This window comes from Cryptomeria japonica, unplaced genomic scaffold (genome assembly GCF_030272615.1).
Source record: "Cryptomeria japonica unplaced genomic scaffold, Sugi_1.0 HiC_scaffold_2056, whole genome shotgun sequence".
Lineage (NCBI taxonomy): Eukaryota > Viridiplantae > Streptophyta > Pinopsida > Cupressales > Cupressaceae > Cryptomeria > Cryptomeria japonica.
The window spans coordinates 1-13,956 of NW_026730318.1; the positions used below are offsets into that span (position 1 = coordinate 1).

At 34.9% G+C, this 13,956-nt stretch overlaps 1 protein-coding gene across 1 annotated transcript; it reads left to right on the forward strand.

Annotated features, from left to right (window-relative positions):
- The first annotated feature begins 6,351 nt into the window (after positions 1–6,351).
- On the forward strand, positions 6,352–11,590 carry LOC131069174 (probable ubiquitin-conjugating enzyme E2 23). Its single transcript, XM_059216379.1, has 7 exons — positions 6,352–8,412; positions 9,597–9,746; positions 9,849–10,454; positions 10,571–10,640; positions 10,720–10,859; positions 10,965–11,276; positions 11,363–11,590. The coding sequence occupies exons 1-7, from the start codon at positions 6,352–6,354 to the stop codon at positions 11,588–11,590; spliced, it is 3,567 nt and encodes a 1,188-aa protein (XP_059072362.1).
- Positions 11,591–13,956: the final 2,366 nt, after the last annotated feature.

Consider the following 13,956-nt stretch of genomic DNA (forward strand, 5'->3'; position numbering starts at 1 on the left):
TGAATGTTTCCCCCAGTTACACATATTTTTTAATGTCGATATATTCGTTGATCACCAAGCCATGGTGGGATATGATATGGATAACTGTTTAGATAGTCAAGGACAGTGACTACGCTAAGTATATCCGGGATAATGTTGCTTGCATAAGTGTTCTGCAATGGCTATTAGCTTAGATCAGATGGATCAAATATATGATGTGAGTACTAATATATAGAGGAGTTGTTCTCTCACAAATGATGCCTATTTGCTAGGTTTTCACCACTTGTTTTTATTGCACCTTTTGAATTGCTTTTTATTATTTTTGTAATTTTTTGATTTTTTAATTTTTTTTTGCTTTTTTTCTTGATTTGTGCATTGGATGACTCAAGTGTAGAAGTTCTTCAGATGGATGTTGTTTTTTCGTTGAGCATGTCCCCTTCTGAAATTGACTACTGATATGCTCCTGATCCGTAGGCTGATATGATGACAAAAGGTCCTAACCAATTAGGTTCAAATTTCCCCTTCTTCTCTCGATCTTGCTGATTTCTGGGATTTTCTTTAGGATGAGATCACTGACTTTGAAATCCCTTGGGATGACTTTGTGATTATAGCTTCTGCACATTCATTTCTGATATGTCTTGAGATGATTATGGGCATGTTGTCATTTTTCATCCAGAAGTTCTAGTTCCTGCAACCTACTTATTTGATATTCCTCATCTGGTATGATGCCCTTCAAAGATACTCAAAGAGATGGGATTTCTACCTCAAGAGGTAGAATTGCCTCTGAACCATACACCAATGAATATGGTGTCGCCCTTGTAGGTGTCTTGATACTAGTCCTGTAGGCCTAAAGTGTCAGATTGAGTTGTACATGCCAATCCTTGCCAACATCAATTACTATTTTCTTGAGGATTTTTAGGATTGTTTTGTTTGACGCTTCTGCTTGGCCATTCCCCTACGAGTAGTATGGTGTAGAGAAGCGATGTTGGATTTTGAATCGTTCAAATAGATATCGCACATCTTGATTCTTGAAAGGACATCTGTTATCTATGATGATAGAATTGGGAATGCCATATCTGCAAATGAGAAAATTGAGGATGAATGATGAGATCTGTTTTCTAGTTATGGTGGTCATCGGGACTGCTTCAATCCACTCGGTGAAACACTTCATGGTGGTGATAATGAACTTATGCCCATTTGAAGAGGAAGGATCAATTTTCCCTACCAGATCAAGTCCCAATTGATAGAAAAGCAAAGATGTGGTGAACAATTGCAACTCCTATGTTGGTGCATGTATGAGGTTACCGTGAATTTGACATTTAAGACATTTCTTAGCAAATTGATAGGACTCTCTTTCCACCGTCGGCCAGTAATATCCCATTCTCAGAAGTTTCTTGGCAAGAGTAGGATCACTTGATTGCATACTATAAATACCTTTGTGAAGCTCATGTAAGGAAGAGTCAGATTCCTTACGATCGAGGCATCAAAGAAGAGTACCATCTAGACCTCAATGGTAAAGTACGTCAATGATTAAGGTATAGCGGGCAGCTTTTCGGATGAAGCTACATTTTTGGTTGCGAGATAGGTTGGGTGGGAGAGTATTATTTTTGAGATAATCATAGATCTTCTTGTACAGAGGTGAATCCGAACCAGTTAGGGCAAGGACGAATTGGGATGCGGAATTGTCATAGGTTGGGGAAAACAATTGGTCTACCAGGAACTCATAACAACTCTGTTTATTTGGAATTTGCATCAGTGAAGCGATAGTGACCATTGCATCGACAACTATGTTGTCCAATCTTGAAATCTGCTCAAAGGCGATGTGTATAAAGTATTTTTTGGAGTCATCCATCATTCTCTTGTAAGATATTAGTTTATCATCCTTTGTCTGATAGTCATCGTTGATCTAATTGATAACTAATTGAGAATCCCCATAAACTTTCAATTCTGTGATTCGCCATTCTATGACTACCTTAATTCCTGTTACTAGGGCTTCATATTCAACAATGTTGTTGGTGCATGGAAACATTACTCTATAAGATCTTGGAATTGTGTGCCCCTTTGGATTGACGAACAGGATGTCAGCACCCGATTCATGTTGTGTATAGGATCCATCAAAGTATAGGGTCCATTGCTTGGGTGTGATAGTGAGTACATCCATGTCTGGAAATTGCACCTGTAGTGGTTGTTGGTCTGGTAGTGGTGCTTCTTCCAGTTGATCTGCAATTACTTGTCCTTTGATAGCTCATCGTTTTGTGTACTGAATATCAAACTCACTTAGAATCATGACCCATTTAGCCAATCTTCCTATGAGAGCTCCCTTGCTGAGTAGATACTTGAGAGGATCGATCTTTGCTACCAGCTTGATTGTGTGGGCTAACATATAGTGGCATAACTTTTGAGAAGAAAACACCACTGCCAAGCAAGCTTTCTCACTGATCAACAACTACCCATGTATGATACTTTTCTTGCAACTGTTTGTATAATAGTTGGCTATGTACTAGGAAGGAAAGAAAGACTAGTTAAGCAATATGTGGTCTTTTAACCAAGAGGCTATGGGATGAAGGGATTGATGTCGAAAGTGTAAGATGGAATAGGTAGCATGCCCCTTCTGATTACATCCTTTCCCCATAGTTTTCACTGTAAATAAGGATCAGAATGCAACAAACATAGCTTCTAACTCTATGCAAATACGTCATGGTTTTATATGACTTTATCTTTAGGGGAACCAAGTCTTTAATCTAGTGCCTTTGCTATTTCCATGACTGCATTCATGAGAACATGTGGGATGTGGAAACGAAAAATGACGATATGGGTAAATTTTTTTGAAATAAGATTAAGAAGATAAAAGATTGAATGTCCTCGATAAAAGCTAGTTAAGAGGACAAGCGATCTATATGAACAAGATTACAATGTGCTAGTCCATATTCAATTTCAATGGCCACTTTTGACTAAATGTGGCAAGCTTTAACAAGCAAGAATAGAGATTTATTTTTTATCACTTTTGTGTTTTTTCTTTTCAATGAAACAAAAATTGGCTAGGCTGTATGGGACGGCTAGTGTTTACTATTTTTTCTTAGATGTGTTTGAGATGTTTCTAAAATTTGGCAAAATTTGGGGATGGCAGGGGGACATTTCAGCCCATGTGCCCTCGAGTTAAATAGGAAAATATGTCTACCAACTAATCTTTTGATCCACAAAACTCTTAGTAGATTTGTTTGTTGTTCTCTAGCTCTCTTGATGAAATGGTACCTAATGTTAATATGTTTGACTCACTAATAACATATAGTAAGACATTTATTTCCCTTGAGTCATAACAAATGATCATTAATCACCCAACTCAAACGTTCAAAACTTGCTTGATTGCTATTTCATTTGACATGAGAATATTTATGCTTTTACAACATTTTGATCACATTTCTGACCTTTTGCCAACTAGATATGCCAATCCATCCACAATTCATTTGTAGCCTATATTTCATAGGTTGTTTCTTCCACTGTCTATTTCAACACATTTTTTAAGAAGGATCCTATAATCCACAAATAGTACAAGGATAGATATCTCAACATGTTTCCTTTTTATGTCTTTACTTGTTATAATGAGAACATTGAAACCAATACATTTCTTGAATTGATTTGTTTCTAATTATATTACCCGTCACATCATTTGTATTTTTTTCACTTCTATTATATCAAGGTCCTTCATTCTCTAGCCCTACACTTGGTATGGGCTCTTTAATTCCTTGCCCATACTTTCCCAAACTTTTTCCATTATAATTCAGTTTTTTCATAATTATAAAGCCAACATTTTTGACAAAACATTCTTTGTTATTATCATCACAGCTAGCAAGATGTGATGTCCCAAATCTGATAATAGAATTTAGTAATAGATAATAATAATAATAAAAAATAATAATAAAAAAATCATATTAAAAAATTATGATAATTACATTATTATTTAAAATGATATTTTATTGTCAATTTACATCTTGAATTTATATTTACAATATTTATTAGTTTACATTATATATATTGAATAATTTCATTATATTTACAATATATATTTATATGTTCATAATACACATAGCATGTACTAGATTTTAATAGTGATGAACAATGATGTTCTTAAACATTTATTAACCCATTGCCTAAGAAGCCTAATAGTCTCCTTTGAACGGTGGGTTGAGTGGGATGACCTCCACATCGGGTCCCACTAAGTAGAAGGGTAGCGACTCTTCACATAAGAAGAGCTACCAAGTGCAAAACATCGTGGCTTTTCACCACGATGTGGGGGAGGATAAATACCCTCCCCTCCGTGTAAATTGGGATAGAAAAAAAAATACGAAGATAACCACTCCAGAGTCCCAGAAAAGAAGAAAGAGCAAGGATCGGGTCTACCAGTAGATAAAAAGAATAATACGGCAGTGACAGGTACGAATTTCCCTAACTTTCTGACTTAACATTTAATATGATGGTCAGCATTATAAATTAAAATCAAATCTGTGAATCAATGAAAATAAATTAAGTGAACATTCTTAAATAAAATAATGACAATTAAAATGAGATATTAATTCACAGCACTGTCAAACATAACATATAAACATATGCCTGTGTATACCTCCAAGGATACATAATAGTATAATACTCTTCAATTTGGGTTTGCACAAATTATCGTAATGCTGTCAATATAAGGGATAATAAATTGATTGTAATGAAATAATGATAATAAATAATTAATACCAATTCAAGTAATACTAACAGGAAATGATGATAATCCAATACAAGGAATTAACGTAATAAGATAATTATGATAGATAAATATAACTTATTTGGAGTATCACAAATGATTCATTGTAAATGAGGGACTCTCTCTTAAGTACGCCACTCCATGATAGATGCCTAACACGGGACTCTCTCTTGGTGGTTGGACCTTCAATTCCCTACACAGTATGATCCAGAGGATTGACAAATTCATACACTGCAAACAATCTGGTTTCAAAAAAAAATATTATTCTTAGATACGAGAAATCGCTTGGAGCGGTTTAATTCCTTGGATAGACTGTGCATGGAGATGGAAATTACATGGTCACTCTTTACTCCCTTTCCATTTTCACAAGCATAATGCATTGCTTTTCTAGGCAGAAGATTAAGTAGGGCAGTTCCTACATCAGAAAAATCTTGTCAGATGAGACTTTCAGCCATGTATAATACTATGAGGTTTGAAGCTTATATTGCTTTCATTGAATTTTACTGTAACATATGGGATTAACATAGCTTTTTGATGCTTAGTCCTTATTTCTTAAATTTAAATACATCAAATTTTTAAAATATACCCTAGTGCTCTTGATGAGCTGTTGACCAAGGGTCAGATTTTGTTGTTTTAAAGCGATCTTATATCCTGTTTACACTCGCTGCCTATAAACAAATCTATGTAATATTTTGATTTTGCTACTGTTTAGGTTTTTTTGGCAGGGTAACGATCTTTAATAGCATACTTACAATATTTAATATATTTTTCAAAGTATAAACAAAACAAAAGTCTATTGGATAATGATTAATGATTTTTCCAAAAGTAGAAACTAAAGTTACATATAAATATAAAATACACATTATTCTTTTCAAAACAAAAGTAAAACAAATAATGTTCAAATAAAAAGAAAGTAAACAATGTAGATAAAATAAAATAATTCTTAAATAAAAGTTAAAATTCATGTGTCTATGTAGTGACTAGTCAATAAAATAGTTTTGAAGTATTTTAAAAGAAATTTTTAAATAATTAAAATAGGTGTTGTCTTTTTTCTATCTATGTGTGTTTGTAGTAGTTTATATAGATAAGAAAATTTAATATTTATGTAAAAAAAAAAAAATAACTCTTCAAAATAAAAGTAAGAATTTATTTTTCATTATATATATTCTTTCGATTTTGGCTTCCCATTTCTAAGAATTACTAAATCTCTTATTCAATATAATGGACCGTGGAAATCATACATCTACAGTAAATAATTTGTCTTCTTGTTATATAGATTTTCAAAAATGAAAAAAAATAGTTCAAATAAAAATAAAGTAATAAAAAAAGTTACATATTTAGTAAATAAAATAATATTTAGAACTATTGAAACTAGCATAGATATCTATGGGCATCTTCTAGATAGATATATTTAAGATATTTATGCTTAAATAAGCATCTTTAGACTAATATCTACTGTCTTCTTTTAGATAGATATCTTAGATATCTTAAATATATCTATTGCTATTATTTCCTCCCTTCATTAATATTTTATTTGGCACTTTCTACTCTGTTTTTCTTCCTTTTGCAGGTGGAGATTTTGTTAAAGTCTACACTTGTAAAGACATTTGCAAGTTGCAACCTTAATGGGAGACATTTGTGATAATGTAAATGTTGCCTCAACAAAATTAGAGCATTTTGCCCACTTAGAGGAGAAAGGTTTAATTAGCTCCACAGGTTCTCATGGCGAGAGTTGTGTGTTCAGTTCTGATCATTGCTCTGAAAATATCTGTGACTCGGACCCAAAGGGCCTTTCGGCTGGAAACAATGTATCTACAAGTACAGGTGAAACAAAACATTCTCCTTTAAAAGTTGGAAAGAAGCCTCTTATTGCAAGTGTTTACAGATCAGATGTAGTCCAAAGTAGATCAGAAGAGGGTGTGTTTGGAATGGTAACTAGAGTTGCAGGTGATTCAGACTCCTCAGATTATGATAATGAAGAAGAAGATGATGTTGAATCTATTTCAGGAGATCATGCTCGAGTAGTTTGGTCAAATCTTGTTGAGACAACTGAGAAACTTGAAGATCTTATTGTAGTTGATAGGAGCTTTATGCATGGTGACATTGTTGCATCTATTTCAGATCCAAAAGGACAGACAGGTACAGTAGTCAGCATTGACCTTTTTGTTGACTTGAAGATGCCCTCTGGAGAAATTAAAATAGATGTCCCTAGCAGGAAGCTGAAACGGATAAAAGCCTTCACAGAAGAAGATTATGTACTTCGTGATTCTTGGCTGGGCCGGGTTGATGAGGTTGTAGATAATGTCACAGTTTTGTTTGATGATGGTTCAAAGTGTAAAGTAATGAGGGCAGACCCTGAGTGCCTTATGTCAGTTTCTAAGAATGTTTTTGAAGATACAATCTTTCCTTATTATCCAGGTCAGCGTGTACGGGGTACTTCTTCAGTTGTTTTCAAAAGTGCTAGATGGCTCCGAGGTACATGGAAGGCATCTCGTATGGAGGGTACAGTCAGTAATGTTGAGGCGGGTTCAGTATATGTTTACTGGATTGCTCCACCGAGTCCTGCATCTACTATTAGTTCAACAAATGTCCCTGCAAATATGCAAGACCCTAAACATTTAAAGCTTTTGTCTTGTTTTTCATATGCTAATTGGCAACTAGCTGATTGGTGTTTCCTCCCAACATCTGGAAGGAAATTAGGCATAACTTTCCCTGTCAAGCAAGATGCCTTACCAGATAAAGACACAGAACTAACAACAGACTGTGACACGTTGCCTTCTTTTGATTCATCTTCCCCTACTACTTCAGGATCAGTACAGAATGGCACGGTACCTGCACAGGATTGTTGTAAGCGCAGAGTGAAACGTGATAAAAAACTTCCTAAGAAAGATGATGTTTTTGAATCAGCACTGCTTATTGTGAACACAAAGACAAAGGTTGATGTACTTTGGCAAGATGGCACAAAGTCATTTGGAGTTGATTCAAAGGTCTTGTTTGCTGTTTATAATCTTGGTGAGCATGATTTCCGGCCTGAGCAGTATGTGCTAGAGAAGGGTTCCGATGAGGATGGAGAAGATTCTCAAACTAGGCGCGTAGGAGTTGTAAAAACTGTGGATTCAAAAGAACGTACTGCCCTAGTGAGATGGCAGAAAACTGTGTCTCGACCACAAGATCCTCGAGAGTTTGACAATGAAGAGATAGTGAGTGTTTATGACCTAGTTGGGCATCCAGATTACAACTATTTTATTGGGGACATTGTGATACGGCTTCCCCCTGTAGAAGAGGTATCACAGGCCTCTGATGCTGTTAAAATGTCAGTTGATGAAAAAGAATGTGAAATTGAGGCAAATATTGATAAAGATTGTGAGATTGAATTAAAATGTGGGGAGTGTGTTAAATCAGATCCATCCTCAGAGGAAAGAAGTTTGAAAAAGCGACAAAAGACTGATCTTGGTTTTGATTTTGAGGATCACATTGGTGATGATAAAGAAATTGACTTTCAGACAAAATGTGTAAGTGATACCAAAAGTATGGATGCTTCTTTGCAGCAAGGGGCTTCAAGAAGGTGTCGCAAGGCTAAAGTTGATGCAAAGGTTGAAGATATGGATTTCTCATGGATTGGGAATATTATAGGTGTTAGAGATGGGGAAATTGAAGTGATGTGGGCAGATGGAACAGTTACAAAGGTAAGCACTCTCTTGTTTTTCTTGTATCTATTATGAGGTTAAATCCTTTTTTAATATCTCTTCTGAGATTTGCTTCATACCATCGCAATGAGTAGTGTCTAATGCTTTGTTGTGAAATTTTTATGGGTTTTGTGGTTGACTTTATTCTATTTTTTCCGTCATATTTTAGGCCAAAACATTTTTCACAAAATGTGTAAATAGTAGAGAAATCTAACTTTAGGTGGGATTACCAGTTCTGCAACTCATGTCAATTTGCAAAGTATTAAATTTTAAATTTTTTTTCTGTAGATAAAGAATTGGGACACTTTCTTTCTATTTAATCTGCCACATACTGGTGAAGAAAAGCCATTAGTCACTTAAACTTCATCCAAATGATATCCAAAATAGAAACTAAGATGACCGCTAGGTTGTTCTTATTAACAAGATGCTAGAAATCCTTTTGATTGAAGGAACTATGTGTTCGAGAGTGAGTTTGTTTCTCAACACTGAACCAATCAAACTTTATTGATAATTAACGATATTGATAATCTCTTTATCAATCATAAAACTGGCCATCCATCGTCTTTACGATAGTATGTCCTAGCTTGACATATGTTGTGCTTATATCAGGATATCATAGTTGTACGTCTGTCATTGTTTTTGCAAGAAAAGCCCTATATGAACCTGGTTGGATGTCCTGGACCATCATAGTAGGGTGTCCAAATTTGATTTCCTCCATCTTTATACATGGAAGGCCTGATATCTTCCATCTTCAAGAACCTTTTGACATTCTCCATTTTCTCAACATGAAATCTTATATCTGAGTTGGACATCTCGTCTCTTCCCTACTTACCGCTCCTTGCTACAAATCCCTATTAGACATCCCACATTAGCTTCTCCACTTTTATCTCTTTACCAAAATTTCTTGTTCCACGTGTCTTCTCCCTTGGTGGACTTGAGGATAACTAGGAAAGGAGAGTTGTTATGAATGGTAGGCTGCAAATCAATGGGGAAATAGATGACTTTGAGGGAAAAGGAGAAGCAATGCTTTTAAGCTCCGGTAGATTTCAAAATTATATTACTAAGTGCTTCATGTGGAGTTCCTCTATATAACAAGCATAATTTACATATGGGCATTTTGTTTTAAAGATATACATATGGGTGTCTGATTTTTATTTGTTTAATTAATTTCTTGTATTTTGCAGGTTGGACCACAATCAATTTTTGTAGTTGGCAGGGATGATGATATGGAGTCAACTCAAAGTAGTTTTGATGAGAATGATAATGATGATGCTGCAAGCTGGGAAACTGTTGATGATAATATGATGGCTACATTTGATGCCGATGAGCAGCAGGTATGATAAATTCTTAAAATAAGGCTCTGTGATGCTTGGTTAATAGGATGCCCTTTTTGAGTAAGTATTTTATAACCATAGTTCTCTGCATTTTTCAATCAGTTGGAGCAAAGCGTAGAACCTGCAATGGACCAGGCTACAGATGCTGCACATACTTCAAATGAAAACTTGCACAAAATTAGTGATACCAACACATCAGTATTGCGAGCTTTTGGATTTGTTGCCAGGCTTGCCACTGGTTTTCTTGGATTCCGAGGTTCTAAGAATTCATCAGACACATTGGATCCAAGTTCTCAAGAGCAAGCTATGCAGAAACATGGAATTGCAAAGAACACTGACAGGACAGAGGCTAGTGGCATTGAAGGAGACCAACTTACAAGAGATTTGAATTGTCATCTGGAACCTGGTGGTGATTCCATACACATTAAAGATGGTTTGACTTCTTTGCCAGCAACTGCAGACTTAGGTGATAAAATGGACTCAGAGTGTGGTGACCACAACAATGTGGAAGGCACACAAGATGGCCAAGATCAAACGAAAGTCTCTACTGAAGATGATTTGACAAGGAGCATACCTATTGATATTAAACAAAATTTACAAGAAATGAACAGCTTACCTATTTCTATTAATGATGGCCAGAACTTGTTTAAACACTTTGACAGTGTTCAGGACCCTGCAGACCACTACTTTTTCAATGAAACTGCCCAGGTATTTTGTGTGCGATCTGCAGTTTAGTGTGATTGTCTTGTTTGTTCAGGTTGAAATGAATGTGAAAGTAAATTTTACTATACTAATAAAATTTATCTTTTCATATACTCTGACAGAATTGCAATGATAGAAAGTGGTCGAAGAAAGTTCAGCAAGAGTGGAGTCTTCTTGAAAAAAATTTACCTGGTAAGCGTTGATTCAATTTTCCTTTAGCAGACTAAACTATTTGAGCTGAATCAACGAACTCGATTTTCTGGTTGATCAGAGAGCATTTATGTTCGAGTCTATGAGGATCGAATAGATTTACTCAGGGCTGTGATTATTGGAGCTAGTGGAACTCCTTATCAAGATGGTCTTTTTTTCTTTGATATTTATCTTCCGTCTAAATACCCTCAAGCACCACCAGTAAGTAATTTTTAACATTTCAGAGTGGGTCTAGCTTTCTAATTGGAAGTATCGAAGTTTATTTTGTGTTGACTTTTGTATAATTCATAGCTCTAAATTTTCCAGGCAGTGTACTACCATTCTCGTGGGTTGAGATTGAATCCCAATTTATATGAAACTGGAAAAGTATGCTTAAGTCTTCTAAACACATGGATTGGCAGAGGAAATGAAATCTGGGATCCGACATCTTCAAGCATTCTTCAAGTCCTTGTTTCACTTCAGGGTCTTGTATTGAATGCAAGACCGTACTTCAATGAGGCAGGATATGATAAGCAAGTTGGCACAGCTGAAGGAGAAAAAAATTCTCTTGCTTACAATGAGAATTCATTTTTATTGACGTGCAAGCTAATGTTGTATCTTCTCCACAGACCTCCACAGGTAAGACTTCTTGTATAAGAATTAAAACGGTTTTTTGCACTTGGAGAGTGCTGTTGATGTTTATTAAACTTTTTCTGTATCTGCAGCATTTTGAAAACTTTATTAAAGATCACTTTCGTAGACGTGGTCATTCCATTCTTTGTGCATGTGGTGCCTTTATGAACGGAGCTGAGGTTGGATCTCTCTCAGAAGTACCGTTGAAGTCTGGCCAAGTTTCTCAGAACAACAGTTCAGTTGGTTTCAGATTTATGTTAGACAAGATTATTCCTAAATTAAAATCAGCATTTGATGAACTGGGTAGAAATGATGATTGATGTTTCCTACCAACCATAAGATATGACACGTATCTAATGTTACAGTTAAAATGTGAATAACTACAGAGATGGCCAGTCATATGCTGACTTGTATCTCTTTTGCAAATTGAACTGCAGTTCGTGATTTGTTTCTGTTGGCTCTTGCTTTCTTGATTTGTAAAGTTGTAGAATAGTTGAAAGTGTAAAAAATGCTAAATATGTTGTGGCGACAGAAGCCACATTGATCAGCATTTAATGAATAAGCGCCAGATTTCGCCATTTGAGTTGAACTGCCCAATGGGTTGTTCATGTTGGCTGGAATGCTGAAAGGGTAGTTATTTTGTGCAGGAATGACAAATTTGGCGGTTCTTGGTTGACCCACAACTCATAGTTTTTGGCTTCGTGCTTGAAGAAAGCATGTTTGTTATTTATACTGATGGTCCAACGCTAGATTTCTCAAGCTATATCGATGTTTCCGCATCTAGAATTCTCGTGCTATATTTTATTATAGGTGTGTGATCTTCGTACCGATGCTAAATAATGGAGGCAAGATTGAGGGGGTTTTCAGTAACAATGCAAATGAATGTGGAGAGCCATGGTTTTCGAGCAAACCTTATGAGTGATATTTGTGAATTTGGTTAATGTTGTTTTTATTATTTAGAATAATCTGAGTTACATTTCAATGTGTATGGAAGGATGTTACCAATAATTTACATTTGAGTAAGAGTATTATATCACTAATCAGAAATTGTACACCTTTATTATCCAGACACTTTCTATTCCTTGGCTCCTCTTTTTTAATAAATTGTTTAGTGGAGATGCTCTTTATTCTTGTGATTGCAACGATAATCACCAGTTGTAATTCTCATGATGCGTCTGTGAGATAATGTTTTGTCTGTGTCTTGACCAGCATTCTCTTTGTTTCATGGTCATCCGTGCAAGGAACCATGTACTCCCACACAGCTGGCACATATCATGAGTCACAGGCCAAGATGCACTCTCTCATGACCCTAACAATTTGTTTTGTTATTACTTGTTTATTCAATGTCTGTAATATGGGTTATTCCAGTTCTAGGAGTCTGGTGATGATAGACTTCCTAATATATGGGAAATGATTGCCTTGAAGGAAAAATGGCTGGATCTTTTACTAGTCAAGCGAAAAGATTTAGCTACAATGGCAGGAAAGGGTGGATTATAATGTTGTGAGCATGCTCACAAAATTCCCTATAACTGACATAATATTTTATAATATGCATTGTACCCGGCATAGTTCACTACCTTTTGAAATCTAAAAATAAAACAAACACTGAAAATAATTAGAGCAGAGAAGAGCGCAACGTGGAAAGATAAACATAACAAAGTTCAATGTATACATGTTAGTAACGTCAAATGTTTTTAAAATTGAATCCTGCAATAGCCTTGCGGAATCTGCAGGGGTCTGGGGGACACCGACTCCACAGTGGTCATGCAGGGAGAAATTAAATGTCTAATGTTATAGAATATTGTCAAAAGACTAAAATATTCTTTCCTTGCCATGCATACTCTATTCTCTAACTCTTAAGAATTCTTGGAAGTTTAAGAATTCTTGCGTGAAAACTTCCATACAAAATAAGTGTTGTTTTCTGTGTTTGGTAAACCTATCCATTTTAAATTTTGGTTTTACATCGAAATTAAAAAATTTCAATTATATATATACACACATACAGGATAAGTTTTAGATTCGATTGTGTTTCCATTCAATATTTCTGATCGCAATCTTCTTTCTAAGACGAAATACTAAATGATAAACGCAATTTAATCTTGAAATTATCTTACCAATATTATAGACTAGATGAAACACTGTATGATAAAGAATTTTGAATGAAAAATAAACACAATTGAATCTCAAAATTATCTTATCAATATTAACGTGGACTGTGGAAAAATTTATGTGAACTATTATACATATTAATATATAAATTACTATTTAGTAATAGTAATTCAATTGTATAGGTTTTTTTTGCATCAATACAATTTGGATCATATTCTGATTTATTATCAAGATGAGGAATGAACCATTATGATTGATGGATCATTAAATGTGATCTGAAACATGTTGACAAAAATAATACAATTCAATTAAAAAACTTTTTGTTATTTTCAAAGACTTAATTATAATTAATAAATAATTAATTGTACATCTAATGAACTCACTCACTTTCCCTTGAGCATGAGGATTGAAAGCATGATGTATTTTCCTGTTAAAGGTTAAATACGTCGTATTTTTTTATATACCATTTAGATAGTCGAGTCAATGTGAACCATAGAAAGTGGGGCCTTTGTTGTGTTCCACCTCTTTGTCATAATAGGCTTGATATGCTTGTCGTTGAAATTTAATTCAAGCTCCT

Excerpts from the sequence above, each read along its gene's own strand:
- LOC131069174 (XM_059216379.1), top strand. The coding sequence starts at position 6,352 with ATGGGAGACATTTGTGATAATGTAAATGTTGCCTCAACAAAATTAGAG. Across the intron at positions 10,641-10,719 it reads TCTTGAAAAAAATTTACCTG|AGAGCATTTATGTTCGAGTC; the intron begins GTAAGCGTTGAT and ends CTGGTTGATCAG. Across the intron at positions 11,277-11,362 it reads TTCTCCACAGACCTCCACAG|CATTTTGAAAACTTTATTAA; the intron begins GTAAGACTTCTT and ends CTGTATCTGCAG.